Source organism: Notolepis coatsorum, assembly GCF_963971535.1.
Source record: "Notolepis coatsorum genome assembly, chromosome: 5".
NCBI classification, from domain to species: Eukaryota; Metazoa; Chordata; class Actinopteri; order Aulopiformes; family Paralepididae; genus Notolepis; species Notolepis coatsorum.
In genome coordinates this window covers 88,058,891-88,082,568 of record NC_140169.1, presented here as the reverse complement: position 1 = coordinate 88,082,568, position 23,678 = coordinate 88,058,891, and the positions used below count along the sequence as shown (strand labels likewise).

At 44.5% G+C, this 23,678-nt stretch overlaps 1 protein-coding gene across 1 annotated transcript in view; it reads left to right on the top strand.

The window, feature by feature from the left end:
• man1a1 (mannosidase, alpha, class 1A, member 1) overlaps nucleotides 1–23,678 on the top strand; it is a gene marked incomplete at its 3' end in the record, with an annotated part of 483,045 nt that overhangs the window by 458,569 nt on the left and 798 nt on the right. The window contains 1 exon segment of the mRNA XM_084313823.1: nucleotides 9,576–9,691. Within this exon segment, the coding sequence (XP_084169949.1) occupies nucleotides 9,576–9,691 (116 nt within the window).

The following is a 23,678-nucleotide window of genomic DNA, read 5'->3' as shown; positions in this document are numbered from 1 at the left end:
CCTCTACTTCATTGTAGATGCGAACGAAATTTTGTTGGTGTGCTTCCAAGCCAATTTCCAGTGCCACGGTGCGCTTAATATGTGCCTCGGCATCCACCCTTAGCGCTTCTATTTTGCCTTCGATAGATTCTTTGATAGCATCTACTTTTTCGGTTATTGTTTCGGTTATTGACTTCTCCATTTTTTTCATTTCATTTTTCATTTCCCGGATGATATATTCCGAGTCTGAGGAGGTGATTATAGGGGTTGAACTTGGGGTGGACATCCCGTCAATATCCTCTGCGATTTTGCGAACGTGTCCCGCGGCCATAGGGGGGTCTTCTGCGCTTGGTTTTGGAAGCGTTTTATGATCTTTCCTTGTTGTTGGCATCTCGAATCTTTCAGTCAATATAGTTAGTTGATAATCTCAGTTGATATATGCGTCAAGTTTTAAACGCATTGGTGGTCTATAAATATGTTTTTAAAACGGAAAAAAAAATAACGGGTGAGCAGCTGTGTCACATGCGACTTACTCCATTCTATAGCTGACCGGAAGCCTACATGAAGCCTTTATAAAGATGTTATAGTAACCTACATGAAGCCTTTATAAGGATGTTATAGTAACCTACATGAAGTCTTTATAAGGATGTTATAGTAACCTACATGAAGCCTTTATAAAGATGTTATAGTAACCTACATGAAGCCTTTATAAAGATGTTATAGTAACCTACATGAAGCCTTCATAAGGATGTTATAGTAACCTACATGAAGCCTTTATAAAGATGATATAGTAACCTACACGAAGCCTTTATAAGGATATTATAGTAACCTACATGAAGCCTTTATAAAGATGTTACAGTAACCTACATGAAGCCTTTATAAAGATGTTATAGTAACCTACATGAAGCCTTTATAAGGATGTTACAGTAACCTACATGAAGCCTTTATAAAGATGTTATAGTAACCTACATGAAGCCTTTATAAAGATGTTATAGTAACCTACATGAAGCCTTTATAAAGATGTTATAGTAACCTACATGAAGCCTTTATAAAGATGTTACAGTAACCTACATGAAGCCTTTATAAAGATGTTACAGTAACCTACATGAAGCCTTTATAAAGATGTTACAGTAACCTACATGAAGCCTTTATAAAGATGTTATAGTAACCTACATGAAGCCTTTATAAGGATGTTATAGTAACCTACATGAAGCCTTTATAAGGATGTTACAGTAACCTACATGAAGCCTTTATAAAGATGTTATAGTAACCTACATGAAGCCTTTATAAAGATGTTATAGTAACCTACATGAAGCCTTTATAAAGATGTTATAGTAACCTACATGAAGCCCTTATAAAGATGTTACAGTAACCTACATGAAGCCTTTATAAAGATGTTACAGTAACCTACATGAAGCCTTTATAAGGATGTTATAGTAACCTACATGAAGCCTTTATAAAGATGTTACAGTAACCTACATGAAGCCTTTATAAAGATGTTACAGTACCCTACATGAAGTCTTTATAAGGATGTTATAGTAACCTACATGAAGCCTTTATAAAGATGTTATAGTAACCTACATGAAGCCTTTATAAAGATGTTATAGTAACCTACATGAAGTCTTTATAAGGATGTTATAGTAACCTACATGAAGCCTTTATAAAGATGTTACAGTAACCTACATGAAGCCTTTATAAAGATGTTATAGTAACCTACATGAAGCCTTTATAAAGATGTTATAGTAACCTACATGAAGCCTTTATAAGGATGATATAGTAACCTACATGAAGCCTTTATAAGGATGTTATAGTAACCTACATGAAGCCTTTATAAAGATGTTACAGTAACCTACATGAAGCCTTTATAAAGATGTTACAGTAACCTACATGAAGCCTTTATAAAGATGTTATAGTAACCTACATGAAGCCTCTATAAGGATGTTATAGTAACCTACATCAAGCCTTTATAAAGATGTTACAGTAACCTACATGAAGTCTTTATAAAGATGTTACAGTAACCTACATGAAGCCTTTATAAAGATGTTACAGTAACCTACATGAAGCCTTTATAAAGATCTTACAGTAACCTACATGAAGCCTTTATAAAGATGTTACAGTAACCTACATGAAGTCTTTATAAAGATGTTACAGTAACCTACATGAAGCCTTTATAAAGATGTTATAGTAACCTACATGAAGCCTTTATAAAGATGTTACAGTAACCTACATGAAGCCTTTATAAGGATGTTATAGTAACCTACATGAAGTCGTTATAAGGATGTTATAGTAACCTACATGAAGCCTTTATAAAGATGATATAGTAACCTACACGAAGCCTTTATAAGGATATAGTAACCTACATGAAGCCTTTATAAAGATGTTATAGTAACTTACATGAAACCTTTATAAGGATGTTATAGTAACCTACATGAAGCCTTTATAAGGATGTTATAGTAACCTACATGAAGCCTTTATAAAGATGTTATAGTAACCTACATGAAGCATTTATAAGGATGTTATAGTAACCTACATGAAGCCTTTATAAGGATGTTATAGTACCTATATGAAGCATTTATAAGGATGTTATAGTAACCTACATGAAGCCTTTATAAGGATGTTATAGTAACCTACATGAAGCCTTTATAAGGATGTTATAGTAACCTACATGAAACCTTTATAAGGATGTTATAGTAACCTACATGAAGCCTTTATAAAGATGTTATAGTAACCTACATGAAGCCTTTATAAAGATGTTACAGTAACCTACATGAAGCCTTTATAAGGATGTTATAGTACCTATATGAAGCATTTATAAGGATGATATAGTAACCTACATGAAGCCTTTATAAAGATGTTATAGTAACCTACATGAAGTCTTTATAAAGATGTTACAGTAACCTACATGAAGCCTTTATAAAGATGTTATAGTAACTTACATGAAACCTTTATAAGGATGATATAGTAACCTACATGAAGTCTTTATAAAGATGTTATAGTAACCTACATGAAATCTTTATAAGGATGATATAGTAACCTACATGAAGTCTTTATAAAGATGTTATAGTAACCTACATGACGCCTTTATAAAGATGTTACAGTAACCTACATGAAGCCTTTATAAAGATGTTATAGTAACTTACATGAAACCTTTATAAGGATGATATAGTAACCTACATGAAGTCTTTATAAAGATGTTATAGTAACCTACATGAAGCCTTTATAAAGATGTTATAGTAACCTACATGAAGCCTTTATAAAGATGTTATAGTAACTTACATGAAACCTTTATAAGGATGATATAGTAACCTACATGAAGCCTTTATAAGGATGTTATAGTAACCTACATGAAACCTTTATAAGGATGTTATAGTAACCTACATGAAGCCTTTATAAAGATGTTATAGTAACCTACATGAAGCCTTTATAAAGATGTTACAGTAACCTACATGAAGCCTTTATAAGGATGTTATAGTAACCTACATGAAACCTTTATAAGGATGTTATAGTAACCTACATGAAGCCTTTATAAAGATGTTATAGTAACCTACATGAAGCCTTTATAAAGATGTTACAGTAACCTACATGAAGCCTTTATAAGGATGTTATAGTAACCTATATGAAGCATTTATAAGGATGTTATAGTAACCTACATGAAGCCTTTATAAAGATGTTATAGTAACCTACATGAAGTCTTTATAAAGATGTTACAGTAACCTACATGAAGCCTTTATAAAGATGTTATAGTAACTTACATGAAACCTTTATAAGGATGATATAGTAACCTACATGAAGTCTTTATAAAGATGTTATAGTAACCTACATGAAGCCTTTATAAAGATGTTATAGTAACCTACATGAAATCTTTATAAGGATGATATAGTAACCTACATGAAGTCTTTATAAAGATGTTATAGTAACCTACATGACGCCTTTATAAAGATGTTACAGTAACCTACATGAAGCCTTTATAAAGATGTTATAGTAACTTACATGAAACCTTTATAAGGATGATATAGTAACCTACATGAAGCCTTTATAAAGATGATATAGTAACCTACATGAAGCCTTTATAAGGATGTTATAGTAACCTACATGAAGCCTTTATAAAGATGTTATAGTAACCTACATGAAGCCTTTATAAGGATGTTATAGTAACCTACATGAAGCCTTTATAAAGATGTTATAGTAACCTACATGAAGCCTTTATAAAGATGTTATAGTAACTACATGAAGCCTTTATAAGGATGTTATAGTAACCTACATGAAGCCTTTATAAGGATGTTATAGTAACCTACATGAAGCCTTTATAAAGATGTTATAGTAACCTACATGAAGCCTTTATAAGGATGTTATAGTAACCTACATGAAGCCTTTATAAGGATGTTATAGTAACCTACATGAAGCCTTTATAAGGATGTTATAGTAACCTACATGAAGCCTTTATAAGGATGTTATAGTAACCTACATGAAGCCTTTATAAAGATGTCATAGTAACCTTGGTACCTAACCCCAGAGCAGGACCTAACATCAGCAGAGATAGTAACCTTGGTACCTAACCCCAGAGCAGAACCTAACATCAGCAGAGATAGTAACCTTGGTACCTAACCCCAGAGCAGGACCTAACATCAGCAGAGATAGTAGCCTTGGTACCTAACCCCAGAGCAGAACCTAACATCAGCAGAGATAGTAGCCTTGGTACCTAACCCCAGAGCAGGACCTAACATCAGCAGAGATAGTAGCCTTGGTACCTAACCCCAGAGCAGAACCTAACATCAGCAGAGATACCGCAGCTCGGCACAGCTCAGTTGGCAGTGGAGAAAGCAAAACAAAGTGGGAGCACGGCATGGCACGGTAGTGGAAAAGCACCATCAGTGATCACCATTATACAACCAGTTGTATGAGGGCAGTTGTATGAAAGCAGCCGATAGGCTAAACCTTTTGATCAGATTAGGGGTGTGGTCAAAAGCCACACCCCTGGATCCGTGGCGTCTTGTGGATGTATACTACCGTCTGCTAACAACAGTATAAATCTAGTTCATCTTGGCTGTTAAAGCAGTCAGCGGTGACATTAGTGCCTTACTGGGAGACAGTCAGGCGGGACGCGGGGAGACATAATGGTCCCGTACCTCTTCCCCTTAACCCCCGCCAGCGCCTTGTGAGATCAGAGGAGAAAAGCTAATGGTCCATTATACTGACGAGGAATGGAAAATGTCCTGTGGCTCGCTGGCATATAGCGGTAAACACAAACCAAAACAACATTGTAAATGAGACTCGGGAGGCATGAGGCTCATGATATACTGAACCTTGTTGTTCCAAACAGAAGTAGACAGACAACAGAGTTAGGGTTGTAAGTAAGTAAGTAAGTAAGTAAGTAAAGTTTATTTGTATAGCACTTTTCACAGAGAGAACTCACAACATGCTTTACATACAGCAGAAATAAATTATACAAATAAAAAGCAAGAACCATTCAAGTGATAAGAAACAGAACAAAAACATGATGCATCACAGAGGAAAAAAACAATAGACATATTTTACACCTGGAGGAGAAGCTCAAGCATAACCCAAAGGCCTGTTTAAACAGTAATGTTTTTAGCTGATTTTTAAAAAGGTCAACAGACGCTGCAGCTCTCGGGCCACGAGGAAGGGCCTTCCAGAGTCTAGGCGCTACAGACTGAAAGGCTCTGTCACCTTTGGTGATCAACCTGTTGTTCGCGGAATGACCAACAGATCCTGGTCAGCTGTCCTCAGGGTCCTGCTGGGCACATATGGTTCCAGCAGGTCGGTTAAATATTCTGGTACCTGGCCATGCAGAGCTCTAAAAGTGAGCACCAGGACCTTGAAATGAATTCTAAAATGTATAGGAATGTGTAGGGATGAGTTGGAACAGGAAGAACAGAGGTTAGGATGTAGAGATGAGTTGGAACAAGAGGAACAGAGGTTAGGATGTAGAGATGAGTTAGAACAAGAGGAACAGAGGTTAGGATGTAGAGATGAGTTGGAACAAGAGGAACAGAGGTTAGGATGTAGAGATGAGTTGGAACAAGAGGAACAGAGGTTAGGATGTAGAGATGAGTTGGAACAAGAGGAACAGAGGTTAGGATGTAGAGATGAGTTGGAACAAGAGGAACAGAGGTTAGGATGTAGAGATGAGTTAGAACAAGAGGAACAGAGGTTAGGATGTAGAGATGAGTTAGAACAAGAGGAACAGAGGTTAGGATGTAGAGATGAGTTAGAACAAGAGGAACAGAGGTTAGGATGTAGAGATGAGTTGGAACAAGAGGAACAGAGGTTAGGATGTAGAGATGAGTTAGAACAGGAAGAACAGAGGTTAGGATGTAGAGATGAGTTGGAACAAGAGGAACAGAGGTTAGGATGTAGAGATGAGTTGGAACAAGAGGAACAGAGGTTAGGATGTAGAGATGAGTTGGAACAAGAGGAACAGAGGTTAGGATGTAGAGATGAGTTGGAACAAGAGGAACAGAGGTTAGGATGTAGAGATGAGTTGGAACAGGAAGAACAGAGGTTAGGATGTAGAGATGAGTTGGAACAAGAGGAACAGAGGTTAGGATGTAGAGATGAGTTAGAACAGGAAGAACAGAGGTTAGGATGTAGAGATGAGTTGGAACAAGAGGAACAGAGGTTAGGATGTAGAGATGAGTTGGAACAAGAGGAACAGAGGTTAGGATGTAGAGATGAGTTGGAACAAGAGGAACAGAGGTTAGGATGTAGAGATGAGTTGGAACAAGAGGAACAGAGGTTAGGATGTAGAGATGAGTTAGAACAGGAAGAACAGAGGTTAGGATGTAGAGATGAGTTGGAACAGGAAGAACAGAGGTTAGGATGTAGAGATGAGTTGGAACAAGAGGAACAGAGGTTAGGATGTAGAGATGAGTTGGAACAGGAAGAACAGAGGTTAGGATGTAGTGATGAGTTAGAACAGGAAGAACAGAGGTTAGGATGTAGAGATGAGTTGGAACAAGAGGAACAGAGGTTAGGAAGTAGAGATGAGTTAGAACAGGAAGAACAGAGGTTCGGATGTAGAGATGTGTTGGAACAGGAAGAACAGAGGTTAGGATGTAGGGATGAGTTGGAACAGGAAGAACAGAGGTTAGGATGTAGAGATGAGTTAGAACAAGAGGAACAGAGGTTAGGATGTAGAGATGAGTTAGAACAGGAAGAACAGAGGTTAGGATGTAGAGATGAGTTGGAACAGGAAGAACAGAGGTTAGGATGTAGAGATGAGTTAGAACAGGAAGAACAGAGGTTAGGATGTAGAGATGAGTTAGAACAGGAGGAACAGAGATTAGGATGTAGAGATGAGTTGGAACAGGAGGAACAGAGGTTAGGATGTAGAGATGAGTTAGAACAGGAGGAACAGAGATTAGGATGTAGAGATGAGTTAGAACAAGAGGAACAGAGGTTAGGATGTAGAGATGAGTTAGAACAAGAGGAACAGAGGTTAGGATGTAGAGATGAGTTGGAACAGGAAGAACAGAGGTTAGGATGTAGAGATGAGTTAGAACAGGAGGAACAGAGATTAGGATGTAGAGATGAGTTGGAACAGGAGGAACAGAGGTTAGGATGTAGAGATGAGTTGGAACAAGAGGAACAGAGGTTAGGATGTAGAGATGAGTTGGAACAAGAGGAACAGAGGTTAGGATGTAGAGATGAGTTGGAACAGGAAGAACAGAGGTTAGGATGTAGAGATGAGTTAGAACAGGAAGAACAGAGGTTAGGATGTAGAGATGAGTTAGAACAAGAGGAACAGAGGTTAGGATGTAGAGATGAGTTAGAACAGGAAGAACAGAGGTTAGGATGTAGAGATGAGTTAGAACAGGAAGAACAGAGGTTAGGATGTAGAGATGAGTTAGAACAGGAAGAACAGAGGTTAGGGAGATGAGTTGGAACAAGAGGAACAGAGGTTAGGATGTAGAGATGAGTTGGAACAAGAGGAACAGAGGTTAGGATGTAGGGATGAGTTAGAACAGGAAGAACAGAGGTTAGGATGTAGAGATGAGTTGGAACAAGAGGAACAGAGGTTAGGATGTAGAGATGAGTTAGAACAGGAAGAACAGAGGTTAGGATGTAGAGATGAGTTGGAACAAGAGGAACAGAGGTTAGGATGTAGAGATGAGTTGGAACAGGAAGAACAGAGGTTAGGATGTAGAGATGAGTTGGAACAAGAGGAACAGAGGTTAGGATGTAGAGATGAGTTGGAACAAGAGGAACAGAGGTTAGGATGTAGAGATGAGTTAGAACAAGAGGAACAGAGGTTAGGATGTAGAGATGAGTTGGAACAAGAGGAACAGAGGTTAGGATGTAGAGATGAGTTGGAACAGGAAGAACAGAGGTTAGGATGTAGAGATGAGTTGGAACAAGAGGAACAGAGGTTAGGATGTAGAGATGAGTTGGAACAAGAGGAACAGAGGTTAGGATGTAGAGATGAGTTAGAACAAGAGGAACAGAGGTTAGGATGTAGAGATGAGTTAGAACAGGAAGAACAGAGGTTAGGATGTAGAGATGAGTTGGAACAGGAAGAACAGAGGTTAGGATGTAGAGATGAGTTAGAACAGGAAGAACAGAGGTTAGGATGTAGAGATGAGTTAGAACAGGAAGAACAGAGGTTAGGATGTAGGGATGAGTTGGAACAAGAGGAACAGAGGTTAGGATGTAGAGATGAGTTGGAACAAGAGGAACAGAGGTTAGGATGTAGAGATGAGTTGGAACAAGAGGAACAGAGGTTAGGATGTAGAGATGAGTTGGAACAAGAGGAACAGAGGTTAGGATGTAGAGATGAGTTGGAACAAGAGGAACAGAGGTTAGGATGTAGAGATGAGTTGGAACAAGAGGAACAGAGGTTAGGATGTAGAGATGAGTTGGAACAAGAGGAACAGAGGTTATGAGTAGGGATGAGTTGGAACAAGAAGAAAACGTGTATTTTCTAACTACAAACCCTTGGGGAAAATGTGTGAATATACTCAAAAGTTTAGAGGGGTCAAATTAATTCCAGGTTGTAGTTTTAATGTTTTAACGGCAGAGTCTGTGGTGTCGTTAAAACGCATTCTCTGCGCAAAGGTTGACAACAAGTGAAATACCAGCTGCCTGGTGAGACTGCTTTCATAACGCTCTCCCCACAAGGTTTTGAAACACGTTCTTAATGAATTTGCAGCGTGAGTACAGTGTCTGCTTTTTAATAACATGTTGTAGTTCCCCCTAAACAATATACATTTAAAAAATCTTATCTCTCTCTGTATCTCTCTTCCCCCCTCTCTCTCTCTCTCTCTCTCTCTCTCTCTCTCTCTCTCTCTCTCTCTCTCTCTCTCTCTCTCTCTCTCTTTCTCTTTCTCTTTCTCTCTCTCTCCTCTCTCTCTCCCTCTCTCTCCCTCTCTCCCTCTCCCTCTCCCTCTCTCCTCTCTCCTCTCTCTCCCCCTCTCCCTCCCTCTCCCTCTCCCTCTCTCCCCCTCCCCCCCTCTCCCTCTCCCTCCCCCTCTCCCTCCCTCTCCCTCTCTCTCCCCCTCCCCCTCCCCCTCTCTCCCTCTCCCTCCCCCTCCCCCCCTCTCCCTCCCCCTCTCCCTCTCCCTCCCTCCCTCTCCCAGGCCTTGGAGCAGCATTGTAGAGTAGAAGGAGGTTACAGTGGAGTTCGGGACGTCTATGCCGCAACCCCCAACCACGACGATGTGCAGCAGAGCTTCTTTCTGTCTGAGACACTCAAGTAAGACACACACACACACTCATGCACTCATTTGAATTCACATGCACGTCATACATACACACACAGATATACTCATGCACTCATTTGAATTCACATGCACGTCATACATACACACACATGCATGCATGCAGGCAATCAATCACACCCGTCCATTAATTCATTCATTCACATATGCATGCAAATCAGGAAGTGGATTTCTAATCATTATTATTTATTAGGGGTGTAACCGTTACACATATTCGTACCAAACCGAAAAACCTACAACTTCCTTTTACATTTCGCAATACCTTCTGAGTCATGTGACTGAGTTGCCCCTCTCACCTGGTGCTGAACCCATTTTCCAAATCAGCATGGCGGTGAGTGTGACTGCTAGCTGTTACATACCGTAAATCCTCAAATATAGGACGGGTCTTCTATTTACCTCAGCTGCAAAGAGCACCAGGCCTTTATTAGAGAGAGGCTTATATAAGAGGCACGCCTTAATTTCTAAAAATGACACTCATGGACATAATCCCTTCATTTTCAGACTTTTATTGCATTATTATTATATATTTTTTAATACATACATTGTCTGTCTACATTTATTTAGACTAGCATTGGTATTTAAATATTGAGTGCAGTTGAGTAATTGTGGGATTAACGTAATTCACACACTGAAGTTGGAACTGTCTATAGGTTGCGGGGTCCGGGGATGATTTAGCGTGTGGTACCTACCTTCTCGACTTCCTCAGTCGAATCGAGTTGATGATAACATGCAGTAGCTTTACCTAACGCTATCATAGCATCATGATCTGTAATGTGTCAACTGGACAACGCCAGCCTCGCCTGCCAACGCCATATAGATAGCGAACGTTAACGTTTGCAAACAAAGTCAACGTCATCCAGCTGACACCACAGATCTAGATATTATGACAACGTTAACTAGCGCTAAAGCTAACGCCAACCAGAGGGAAACGTTAATGTACGGTAGTCAGTGTAGCGGGAGGCAGCACTTGATTTGCATTGGCAAGATTTTATCTCATTCTATATCACGGCATGAAAAATAAAAAAATTACTTTTTTTGCGACCTTATATTGGAGACCGGCCTTTATTTGTCTGCATGCATCAAACCCTCTGCCATTATAAGAGGCCCGTCCTTTATTCGAGTACCCTCCACTATTAGAGGATTTACGATAGCTATCGTTGGCATGGGTGGATTGTTTAGATCGCCAGCATGGCTAACAAATATATTGTAGTCTTCCTTGTTGTTCTTATTATGTTAGTTTTTGCCCCGTAGAAGGCGTCTGATGTGGCTAACCTCACTGGACCTCACGTCACCCTTTCACTACCACACTACAGAAAACACTACAGATGGTTAAACGACCGTGAAAGGGTTAACCTTCTGTAGTGTGGTAGTGAAAGTGTTAACCCTTTGTCGTGTGGCAGTGAAAGGGTTAACTGCGGTACACAAGATACCAAGTTTCTAGGGAGTCTCGATGTACTTTTTTTCTTTTAACATTCTTTTCAGAATATTATAATTTGTGTAATCTCTTCAGATGAAACCTTCCTATTTTCATGTAACTTTTACCCTACTGAGACCACTTTACTATACTGTACATTTATGTATAGTTTGGAATTTGAAATAGTAGGAAATAGGGATGCTCGATATTGGCTTTTTTACCGATACCGATATTCCGATATTGTCCAACTCTTAATTTCCGATAGCGATATCAACCGATACCGATATATGCAGGGTTTCCCCGTCCAAAAAACTGAATAATTTCAGGTAACTAATAATTTCACTGGATATATATATAACAAATATTGTTATTGTTTTTGTTTTGTTTTTAAACCGATACCGATATTTTCCGATATCACATTTTACTGCCGATATCGGCCGATAATATCGGTCGGCCGATAATATCGGACATCCCTAGTAGGAAATAAACCTGATAGAAACCCCGGCTCTGCGTTGCTCTCTGTAAACGTTCTGATAAAATACCAGTCACTTCCAAAATCCCCTGCTGTGTGCTTTGACTCGAAAAGCAGCACGTTTGGGAACTTGTTAAAGTTGTTCTCCTTAAAAGAAGATGGATGAAAGCTATTTCTCCACAGAGAGACGCGACGTCTGTTTGGCGTGTTGCGCTTCTGAGTCATGGATTCATGGCTTCAGAGTGACATGGGTGACTTCCAGTGAGTTAGTTGAGAGTTGTTGTCGTTTTTCTATGCGTCTTAAAACTTAATGGATGCCTTTGAGGAGCTGAAGGCAACAGGACTCTGAACTTGAACGGAGTTGGAGAGACGCTGGAGAGCGCACCGCTCCGGCTCACGTCTGTCTGTCTCAACCCGACCCACAGTAGTCGTGAAGACTCTGGAGAATACTGTAACGGTTTCACTGAAGCCAGAACACAGGTGCAGACACAAACAAGCAGAGACTATGTGGAATCAGAGTATAACCCAAATGTCGGGTGTATTTAATGAGAAAAGTAGAGGAACCGAATTCAATCGCTAGACAGTCCAGGGAGTGAGCAGGAGCAGGAGCAGGGTACTCAGACGGGGGGGGGGGCGCGTAGCCAGAAGAGGGTCCTCATACAGTCCAGGGATGTTCACGGAGAGAATGGTCAGGCAGGCAGAGGTCATTCACGGGAATCCAAGATGGGGGGAACAGGAAGTGGAGCCAGGCAGGAACTGTGCGCAAAAAGGAGGACAACGACATTAGAAGCACAATAGAACACGGACTGATAAATAGACCAAGGCACGAGAATACGGACTGACTGAAAATAAGGAACTACTGTACCGTCCATGTGGCAGCCTCATGACATCTGGGCCAGGTCTAAATAGAGTTGGTAATCAGCTGGTGGATGTCACTCAGGCTGTCTCAACCCGTCCCACAGTCATGAAGACTGGAGGATACAGAGTAGACTGAAGAGACTCATTATAACACTGTGTAGTCCCAAGCAGACCTTGCATCAACCTGGTTCCTATACCTGGTATCTCTCTCTCGCTCTCGCTCTCGCTCTCGCTCTCGCTCTCGCTCTTTGACTCCATATTCTTCACACATACTGTAGAAGGATTTGAAAATCTTTCTCGTGGAGAAAAATGTATTCTTTTTCAATCGTTTTTTACCTAGTGACCCCAAACGAATACTGTTAATTCAAACTAATGGAATATAAATCTATACTGTAGGATGGGTACTTGGTACATGCATCACATATATAGGCCTACATAATATAGTTTATTACTTTATCAGCATTGCAGAATGTCAGCATCCCTGAGTAATGACATGCATTATGCACTGAACCGCAGGCTAGGTGGCTCTGGGGTAACCACAGCTATTAAAGGGAAGAATTTATAACAGCATTACTTCTCTTTAACAAACTCTGTGTGTTCGCTGTCTTCCTGCCTTGTAAGAAGAGATCGAAAGGGGGGGGGGGGGGGGGGGGGGGTAGAGAAAGAAAAGGAGAGAGAGAGAGAGGTAGAGAGCATCTTAAGAGCTAGAATTACAATAGTTAAATATTAAGTTGGAGAGGACACACACACGATTGGTTAAACTACAGCTGTTTTTTTTAACAGAGTCTAAACACAGTGGGAGAGTCGCCTGGGAGAACTGGCTGTAATGGATACTAGACCTCACACTGATCCTCTGTACACACACGCGCACACACACACACACACACAGAGCCATGTTTTCACACATTGTGGGGACATTCCATAGACTCGCATTAATTCCCTATCACTAACCATAATGCCTAACCCTAACCTTAACCTAATCATAACCATAACCCCTAACCCAAAAATAGAACCTGTATCTTGTGTGCCCAATGTCCTCATGACAACATCACTTGTGTGGGGATATTTGGTCCTCACAATGGTAGTACAACAAGGGCACACACACACATCAAACTGATATCGTCACTGGGCAGACTGGGAAGCAATAAGTGACTCTGTGCGTGTGTGCGTGTGTGCGTGCGTGTGCGTGTAATGATTCTTTAACTATTGTAATTCTATCTCTTAGGCTACCAGATGCTCTCTACCTGTCTCTCCTCTATCTCTCCCCCTCTCTCTCTCCTCTCTCTGTATCATTTCTGTTTCTCTCTCTCTCTTTATTTTATCTTTCTCTCTTCGTCATCTCTCTCTCCTTTTTGTCATCTCTCTTTCTCTCATCTTCATCATCTCTCCCCTCTTTGTCATCTCTCTTTCTTCATCATCTCTCTCTCTCTCTTCCTCATTTATCTCTGCCTCTCTGTGCTCCTCTCCATCTGGCTCTCCATCTAAGAGTGTGAAACACAAGTGTTTTGATGGATGCTGTCCCCGTCTCGGACACATGGGGGTGATGAAGGGTCCTTAAGTATTTACTGAGACAGCAGGAAGGTTGAGAGAGAGAGAGACAATGTTTAGAGGAGACACAGGAGAGAAAGTTCCAGGGCCGTCTTCGACTGATCGAATCGACTAATAGTCCTAGGATTTTTGTTGATTTCATTGACAAACATGTAAAATGTGAGTTTTCCACGTGTAATAATGCAGAGGGACCTTTAAATCTAGTGCTCACCAGAGAGGTGCTCATATTGTTTCAGGAAATAACTCAACTCGGCATGGGGGGAAACTAACTAATCAACTAACAATGTCTTGGTGAACTAAGACCAAACCTACCTATTAATCAACGGTTCTTTATTAAGATAGTAGGAAGGTTGAGGGGGAGACAGTAGGGGAGACACAGGAGAGAAGGTTCTTTATTGAGACAGTAGGAAGTCTGAGGGGGAGACAAAGTATGAGAGACACAGGAGAGAAGGTTCTTTATTGAGACAGTATGAAGGCTGAGAGGGAGACAGAGTAGGGGAGACACAGGAGAGAAGGTTCTTTATTGAGACAGTATGAAGGCTGAGAGGGAGACAGAGTAGGGTAGACACAGAAGCGAAGGTTCTCTATTGAGACAGTATGAAGGCTGAGAGAGACAGAGTAGGGAGACACAGGAGAGAAGGTTCTTTATTGAGACAGTAGGAAGGTTGAAAGGCAGACAGAGTTGGGGAGACACAGGGGAGAAGGTTCTTTATTGAGACAATATGAAGGCTGAGAGGGAGACAGAATATGAGACACAGGAGAGAAGGATCTTTATTGAGACCTCAAGTTCTCAAGATTCCTTCAATCTTCTCTGTGTGCGTTTTGGGGGAATTATTCCTAATAATTGGAATTGGAATCATACTGTAGGAAAGCACTTGTCTCATCAGCTGGTTGGTGAGACATGTGGCTTCCAACACCAGAGCGGCAAACGAGGCATTGGCCACTCCTCATCAAAGAGGACATGGCCCAGGTGTACTCTAGTGGTTCAGTTTGCTTCAAAGGGTTTTTGGTTTTAAGTTTCATTTTGTTCTTTGTTCTGGTCGGAGAGAGAGAGACCGTGAGGTTTTGTGTTTGTGAGTATTCGATGTTTAATGAAGACAGTTTCATGGGGAAACGAGGAGAGGGGCTAGTCAGTGAAGTGTACCATCATCAACTCCACTTCACATCCCAACGTGAGATTTATTGTCAGTGTAACACCAAGATTGTGGGGTGTTGTTGTCAGAGCGACTCAAAAAGGCGGGCAAAATACTCACAAGATTTAAGAACACACAAAACACACGGCCTCTCTCTCCGACCGGAACATCACGATCAAACTGACAACTGAAAAACAAAAACCCATTTAAAGGAAACGGAGGCACTAGAGCACATCTGGGACCCCTCCTCTGTGACGGGGAGAGGCCCTGCCGTGTTATCCACTCGGGCCTCGAGAGACACTCGTCTCGCCAATTAGCTGACTCACCAGTTGACGAGACATAGACCTCTTCAGTGTCATTGTTTTGCTACCAGGGAACACGGCTTTGGGCCCAAGTGTCTTTTCTGTTTACGCCATCGAGTTAGAAACGGTCTGCAGCTTCCGACGGCCAGTAGCCATATTGTGACGTCGCGGTTAGAATGTTAAGTTCTCAAAATTCAAATGACACGGACGTGACGGCACACCTGAAAGGGTTACTGGAGGACAGCTCTACTCTCTCCTTCAGTCCTTCGGATGAGACGCTAAACCGAGGTGCTGACTGAATTCGGTCGTTAAAGAACCCAAAGAGTAGAGGGTTCCCCGACGTTCCTGGCCAAATTCCCAATCAGGTTTCTGACATCAAGGCCACCTAATCATCCCTCCCCCTTAATTGGCTGATATCAATCCCTGTCTCCTGAGCCGTTCAGCCATTGTGTAGTGTGATGTGTGCCGGGTGCCAGTGTATGGCAGCCATTGAGCCTGCGTAGCCCAAGGTTGGGTGATTGATTGATTGATTGAAAACTTTATTAACAGATTGCAGAATGGGTACAATACAGTACAGCTCAATACACACAATTGTTAAGGGGATGCAGACCAGAGAAAGACTTTCGTCTTGTTTACATCAGGGTCCCCCATTTTCAATTCATCAGGACATATATGACATACATGACATACAGATAGACAGTACTGCTACATCTATACATTTATGACATACCAGATTTGCAAATACAGTACTGTTTGTGATACAAAAATAGTCAAGAAAAGGGAGTATATACATTTGACGTAGAAACTGTACATTGGAGGAGGTTGGGTGGGGTTGTGTGGGGGGGGTTGGGTACATTGGGATATTGACAACCATACTGGGTAATTTACATTGGAGGTGGTTGGGGGGGGGGGGGGGGAGAAACACTGTATAAACAAGCAAAACTGTACATTGGGGGGGGGGAGACACTGTACAAACAAGCAAAATTGTACATTGGAATATTGACAACCATACTAGGTAAATGACTGTACATTGGAGGGGGTTGGGTTAGGACATTTACAGGGGCCAGCTTCGAATTGCAGTCTCCCGTAGGTGTCCCTTGAGAGTGGTTTTGAAAGTGGGTAGTGATCCACATTCCTTTACAGCTTTGGGTAGGGCGTTCCACATTGATGTGGCATAATTGCGAAACGTGTTTAGTCCCTTGTTTGAGCCGAATCTGGGTTTAACATGATTTGTGGAGCTCCCTCTGGTGTTGTGATCGTGGTATTCACTGACCTTTTGGAAGTATTTTGACATGTACATGGGTACCTTGGTCGTGTAGTGTATCTTGTAGACCAGGCCCATTGCAAGTTGCTGTACTCTGTCGTCTACTCTAAGCCATCCTAGGTTGTCAAAGTGTGCAGGGGTGAGGTGGGTTCTAGGAGTAAGGTCAAGCAGTAGTCTGACCAGTTTGTTTTGAGATGTTTGTAATTTTGTTTTTAGCGCCTTTGAGGTGCTTTGATACCATGAGGTGCAAGCATAGTCGTAGTACCCTTGAATGAGTGCTCCTGCCAGAGTCTTCAGGGTATTCTTGTTACCAGAGAGGAGATCCGGTACAAGAATCGAGTTAGTTGGTTGACTTTTTTTATTACATTGGATGCCATTTTGTCACAGGAGAGATTAGCCTCTAGGATGGAACCCAGGTAGGTAATTTCATCTTTCCTTGTGACAATATTGTCACCCACTGTAACTGAGAAGCCGTCGGTCTTGCTGAGTTTGTTATTTGAACCGAAGAGAATGGACTCTGTTTTGCCCATGTGTAATGATAGTTTGTTATCAGCGAGCCATATGCAGATTTTGCCTAGTTCCGAGCTGAGGGTTTTTTCAACCTGTAACTTGTTCTTGTCAGAGACCAGCAGGGCTGAGTCATCCGCAAACAGGAACAAGTTGCAGTCACAAGCTGACGACATGTCATTTGCATAAATTAGGAACAGTAGCGGTCCTAGTATGCTTCCTTGTGGAACACCACAGCTCACTGTGAGGGGGGGGATAGGGTACCGTTTACCTCCACCATCTGTTCCCTCCCCTCAAGGTAGGATTGCATCCAGCTCACTGATAGACTATCAAAACCAATCGCTTTTAGCTTGTCAATCAGAATGGAGTGATTGACAGTGTCGAAGGCCTTTTGTAGGTCCAGCATGACCATGCCGCAGTATTTGCCCGCGTCCACCTCTTGTTTGATGTGGTCATTCAAATAGAGAAGGCATGTGTCAGTGGAGTGGGATGTTCTGAAGCCAGATTGGAATTCGTAGATTCGATTTTTTTCCGCTAGGTACTTTTCGACCTGTTCGTAGACTATTTTTTCCATGACTTTCGAGATGGAGGTGAGAATAGAAACAGGGCGGTAGTTGCCTGGGTCTAATTTGCTGCCCTTTTTGTGCAGAGGGGTCACCCTCACAATTTTGAAGTCATTGGGGACGTGTCCCTGTTTTATGGAGAGGTTTATTATGTGTGTGATGACTGGAGTGATGGCGGCTGCTGAGTCTCTGAGGAATTTGGAGGGGATGTTGTCATGGCCAGTGGCCTTGTTAGGTTGGAGGGCGCTCAGTTTTTTGAGTACCTCATCTGTTGTTACCATTTCCAGCTTGAAGTCGTCCTTGCGGACCCCTAGGTTTTTGTAGTAAGCTACTATGTGTTCTACCCCATAAAGCCCTGAGTGGGAGGGTAGTTTGTTTACCAGTGTTGTGGCTATGTTTGTGACGAACATTTTTAAGTAATTGGCTACATCCAGCTCGTCTGTGATGAGCGTGTTGTCCGTTTTTATGTTTATGTTTGAGAATCTGGTTTTAAGTTTTTTACTGCATCCTAGTTGATTATTGAGTAATTTCCAAAGTTCACGTGGTTTGTTTTTGTTTTCCTCAGTTTTGTCATTGATGAAATTCTTTTTTGCAGTTTTGATCATGGAGTTTACGTCGTTTCTTAGTCTGTTTCTTTCTAGTTTGAGTTCAGTCACGTGGGCTTGGAGTTCACTGCTCGTGCTTTTGGTAAGCTTTGACTGACTTTTACGAAACTCAGAACATTTTTTGTCTCTGGTTTTCATAGCGGCCAGTATTTCGGAGTGCATCCACGGCTCAGCACGATCTTTTACCCTGGTGGTTCTTAGGGGGGCCATGTCGTTTAGTATTGTTGAAAATTTGGTTTTGAAACCAAGCCATGTTTCTTCAACCAGTGTACCATTGAGTTCATCTGACCAGTCCAGACTCTCCAGTTCAAGGTTAAAGGCCTCGCTAGAGTAGGTTTTGAGGTCTCTAGATGTGACTGTTTTGTGGCAGCCAGCCTTTTGTTTTAGCTTTTTGCGGGTACAGAATATCATATAATGATCACTTAACCCGCATGCTATAACCCCTTTATTGGAGATCTTGGACTTGTCGGAGGTCAGAATGAGGTCAATGGTAGTCTGAGTTGATTCACATACACGTGTGGGTTGGGTGATTAGCTGGCTGAGGCCGTGCAGATCACAAAGCCTACTGAATGACTTGAAGATGGGTGCATCTTTTCGTTGCATATCCGTGTTCCAGTCTCCAATAAGAATTTTGTCTACATCCACAACTCCAGCTAAACACCCATCATGTGTATCATTAAAGCCACTATGATCTGGCGGTCTGTAGATTGAGCCAACCAGTAGGGATTTCGCCCTTTCGAATAGGATTTCCACCCATACAGTTTCAATTGATTCATGATTCAGGTCATTTCTGTTGATGAATTTGGTGTCTTTGTGTATGTACATACAGACGCCACCTCCATGTTTGTTCCTATCATTCCTGATTATTGAGTAGTTCTCAATCTCTATCTCTGGATCTTTTACAGAATCGTCAAGCTTAGTTTCTGAGAAGCACAGTATGTTTGCCTTACCATTTATGAATAATTGTTTGATTTCATCCAATTTGTTTTTTAGGCTGTTTATGTTAAGGTGGAAAATGTTCAGTCCATTGGAGTTGGTTATTTCATTGATGTTGGCAGGTTCGAAGTATTGTTCATTTGTGATCTGTTCCTCTGAGTGGGACGGGGGGGCTTTGTTGTCGTGGGTGGGAAGGGGGGAGGGGGGGTCGGGTCCCGCGCCGTGCTGGTACAACAAAGGACTTGTTTCCAGAGTCCTTTGTTCCTGGATGTTTTCGCTGTTAGCTCTGCTGGCTAGCCGGCTATCGGGCGTCGAGATGTTTAAATCCCACGTCGAGTTGGTCGTCATGGTTTCGACCCTCGGTTCACCTCCTCTCGTCTCTGCCTCACGTGTGCTCGTCTGCTGCGGCGTCATTGGGGGAGAGTCGCCGTCCGCGCTGTGGATGTAGCCACGGGTTGAGTTGTTGATGCTGTTGGTCGCGATGGGAACCTCCATCGCTTCTTGCGTTGCCAGACCAAGTCTTCTAGCCCGAGTTCTGGTCAAAACCGGGCCTGGGTTTAAATGAATGTCTCCCGAAAGTAGCAGAACCAGGATGATCATGGTCCTACGGTCCAATCTGCCAGTCGGGGGTAAGTTTTTACGTACCGGGCTCGCTGTTAGTAACGTGTGTATAGCCGCCGTTCCGACGTCTAGATGTTTCTTTTCCGAGCCATTGAGAAGGTAGAAGTCACTGTGGGTCTCGTTTAATCCGTTTTCACTTCTCTCCACTTCTGTTTGATGTTGCTTCCGTAATCCATATTAGCAGGAGGAGAAAATGTGCACAAAACCTTGTTGTTTTGGTTCTTTGGCGAGAGCTCTCAGTAATGCGACTGCTCATGACTGCGCCGGCTTCTCTGTCTACCAGTGGTGGTGAAGGAGGCAATTTCCACCCTACATTGTGGGGAGCGCTTTGAGTGTCTAGAAAAGCGCTATATACAGTAAATGTAATGATCATTCATTCATTCGTTCCTTCCTGACATTCCCTCTATGTTCTCCTCTCTTCTCCTCTTTCTCTGACTCTCCTTCATTCCTCCCTCTGTCCCGTACTCATCGTCAGACAGGGGGTGTTGAGAGGAAGTGGCCCAGCCAAGGTCGGCACACCGACGCAACTTGGGCGGGGCTGGGTCAGACACCAGGCTTTTTATTGGCTGTAAATTTGAACAAGTGTCACCCCCACTTCTGAAAGACAGAGGGAATCATAAACACACACACACACACACACAGTACAGAAGTTATTTCTTTCTACTTTACTTTCTTGTCTCGTCTTACAGTTCCTATTGACCGTTCCTAGTTTGATAGGGTTTTATTCAGCCCGGGGAAAAAAGAAAAACAAAGACAGGAACAATATTAAAACAGAAAAAAATACATGCAGACCAACCAAACGGACAGAGAACGGACGGACATAATACACCAGTCATACTACAACACAAAACCTTTTTTATGGCAAAAAGGTGGGTTTTGAGCATAAAGGAACACGCCAACCTTTGGGGAAATTCGCTTATTTGCCTTATCTACCCTGGAGTTAGACAAGCCGATACATACCCTTTTCTTCACTGTGCATGCATTAGCCTAGCATAGCGTCATTCACTGGAAGTAGGTGTGCCAGTGTAGCCTAGTTCCCAACAGTCACGAAATACACTCCAAATACGACTCCAAAACGTTCCTGTAAACATGTTGTGACCTGTGTATTTACCACGTAAAAAAAAACATTTTCGTTTTCTAAGCAGAATTTCAGAATATTTTTTCGCTGAACGACTGCTGCCTGGGCGCAGTGATTTCATCACCTCAAAAGCCCTGTTGTTGTTTTTTTAAACGATCGACGATCGTGTTGAAGGCTGCACTTAGGTCGAGGAGGACCAGTGCAGCACATTTCCCAGAGTCGGTGATGAGGAGTAGGTCATTCAGTACCTTTTTACGAGGGCGGACTCAGTGCTGTGACCAGACTGCAATTTCTCCAGAATGTTGTTACGGTGGAGGTAGGGGAGCAGTTGACTGAGGACAGCTTTTCCAGTAGTTTGGACAGGAATGGTAGTTTGGATATTGGTCTGTAGTTGCCGAGGAGGGTGGGGTCTAAGCTGGGTCTGGACTACTGCATGTTTAAAGGGGGATGGAACCGTAGCAGTAGCCAGTGAGCTGTTGATGGTAGAGAGGATGTGTGGAGTGGACTGTGTGGAGCACCTCCTTGAGGAGGGGGGGGGGGGCGGGGACAGGGTCCAAGGGGGAGGACGGGGGGGGTGACGCAGGCTTCAGTGAGGAGGGGGGGAGGGGACAGGGTCCAAGGGGGAGGATGGGGGGGTGACGCAGGCTTCAGTGAGGAGGGGGGGAGGGGACAGGGTCCAAGGGGGAAGGGACGGGGGGGGTGACGCAGGCTTCAGTGAGGAGGGGGGGCAGGGGGGGGGTCCAAGGGGGAGGACGGGGGGGGTGACGCAGGCTTCAGTGAGGAGGGGGGAGGGGACAGGGTCCAAGGGGAGAGGAACGGGGGGGGTGACGCAGGCTTCAGTGAGGAGGGGGGGCAGGGGGGGGGTCCAAGGGGGAGGACGGGGGGTGGTGACGCAGGCTTCAGTGAGGGAGGGGGGGGGGACAGGGTCCAAGGGGGGAGGACGGGGGGGTGACGCAGGCTTCAGTGAGGAGGGGGGGGGCGGGGACAGGGTCCAAGGGGGAGGACGGGGGGGGTGACGCAGGCTTCAGTGAGGAGGGGGGGGGGGGCGGGGACAGGGTCCAAGGGGGAGGACGGGGGGGTGACGCAGGCTTCAGTGAGGAGGGGGGGGCAGGGGGGGGGTCCAAGGGGGAGGACGGGGGGGGGGTGACACAGGCTTCAGTGAGGAGGGGGGAGCGGGGACAGGGTCCAAGGGGGAGGACGGGGGGGTGACGCAGGCTTCAGTGAGGAGGGGGGAGGGTCCAAGGGGGAGGACGGGGGGGTGACGCAGGCTTCAGTGAGGAGGGGGGGGGCGGGGGTCCAAGGGGGAGGATGGGGGGGTGATGCAGGCTTCAGTGAGGAGGGGGGAGGGGTCCAAGGGGGAGGACGGGGGGGTGACGCAGGCTTCAGTGAGGAGGGGGGGGCGGGGGTCCAAGGGGGGAGGACGGGGGGGGTGACGCAGGCTTCAGTGAGGAGGGGGGGCGGGGGACAGGGTCCAAGGGGGAGGACGGGGGGGGTGACGCAGGCTTCAGTGAGGAGGGGGGGACAGGGTCCAAGGGGGAGGACGGGGGGGGTGACGCAGGCTTCAGTGAGGAGGGGGGGACAGGGTCCAAGGGGGGAGGACGGGGGGGTGACGCAGGCTTCAGTGAGGAGGGGGGGGGACAGGGTCCAAGGGGGGAGGACGGGGGGGTGACGCAGGCTTCAGTGAGGAGGGGGGGGCGGGGACAGGGTCCAAGGGGGAGGACGGGGGGGTGACGCAGGCTTCAGTGAGGAGGGGGGGCAGGGACAGGGTCCAAGGGGGAGGATGGGGGGGGTGACGCAGGCTTCAGTGAGGAGGGGGGGCAGGGACAGGGTCCAAGGGGGAGGATGTGGGGGGGTGACGCAGGCTTCAGTGAGGAGGGGGGGGCAGGGGACAGGGGTCCAAGGGGGAGGACGGGGGGGTGACGCAGGCTTCAGTGAGGAGGGGGGGGGGGGGCAGGGGGGCGTCCAAGGGGGGAGGACGGGGGGGTGACGCAGGCTTCAGTGAGGAGGGGGGGAGGGGACAGGGTCCAAGGGGGAGGACGGGGGGGGGTGGACGCAGGCTTCAGTGAGGAGGGGGGGGGACAGGGTCCAAAGGGGGAGGACGGGGGGGTGACGCAGGCTTCAGTGAGGAGGGGGGGCGGGGGACAGGGTCCAAGGGGGAGGACGGACGGGGGGGGTGACGCAGGCTTCAGTGAGGAGGGGGGCGGGGGACAGGGGTCCAAGGGGGAGGATGGGGGGGGTGACGCAGGCTTCAGTGAGGAGGGGGGGCAGGGACAGGGTCCAAGGGGGAGGATGGGGGGGGTGACGCAGGCTTCAGTGAGGAGGGGGACAGGGACAGGGTCCAAGGGGGAGGATGGAGCACATTGGGATGGGGTCAACATTGGGGAGATTGGATGCGCATCCCAGCGTGGCGGCCGTCCTGTTGATTACCAAAGAATAACGATAAATGGATACATTGGTAATGTAACTATTACGTTACCATTGATTAACATACAAATACTCATCGTCTGGTATCAATGGAACATAATGTGAAACGGTAACAAAAAGGTTTTTAATCATCATAATTACCATCTGGTTTGAGGGTTCAGGAATAAAATAACAGGATAACAAACAAACACAGGTCAGGACTGTGCAGACAGGATCAGCCACTGGACACAGGGGAGC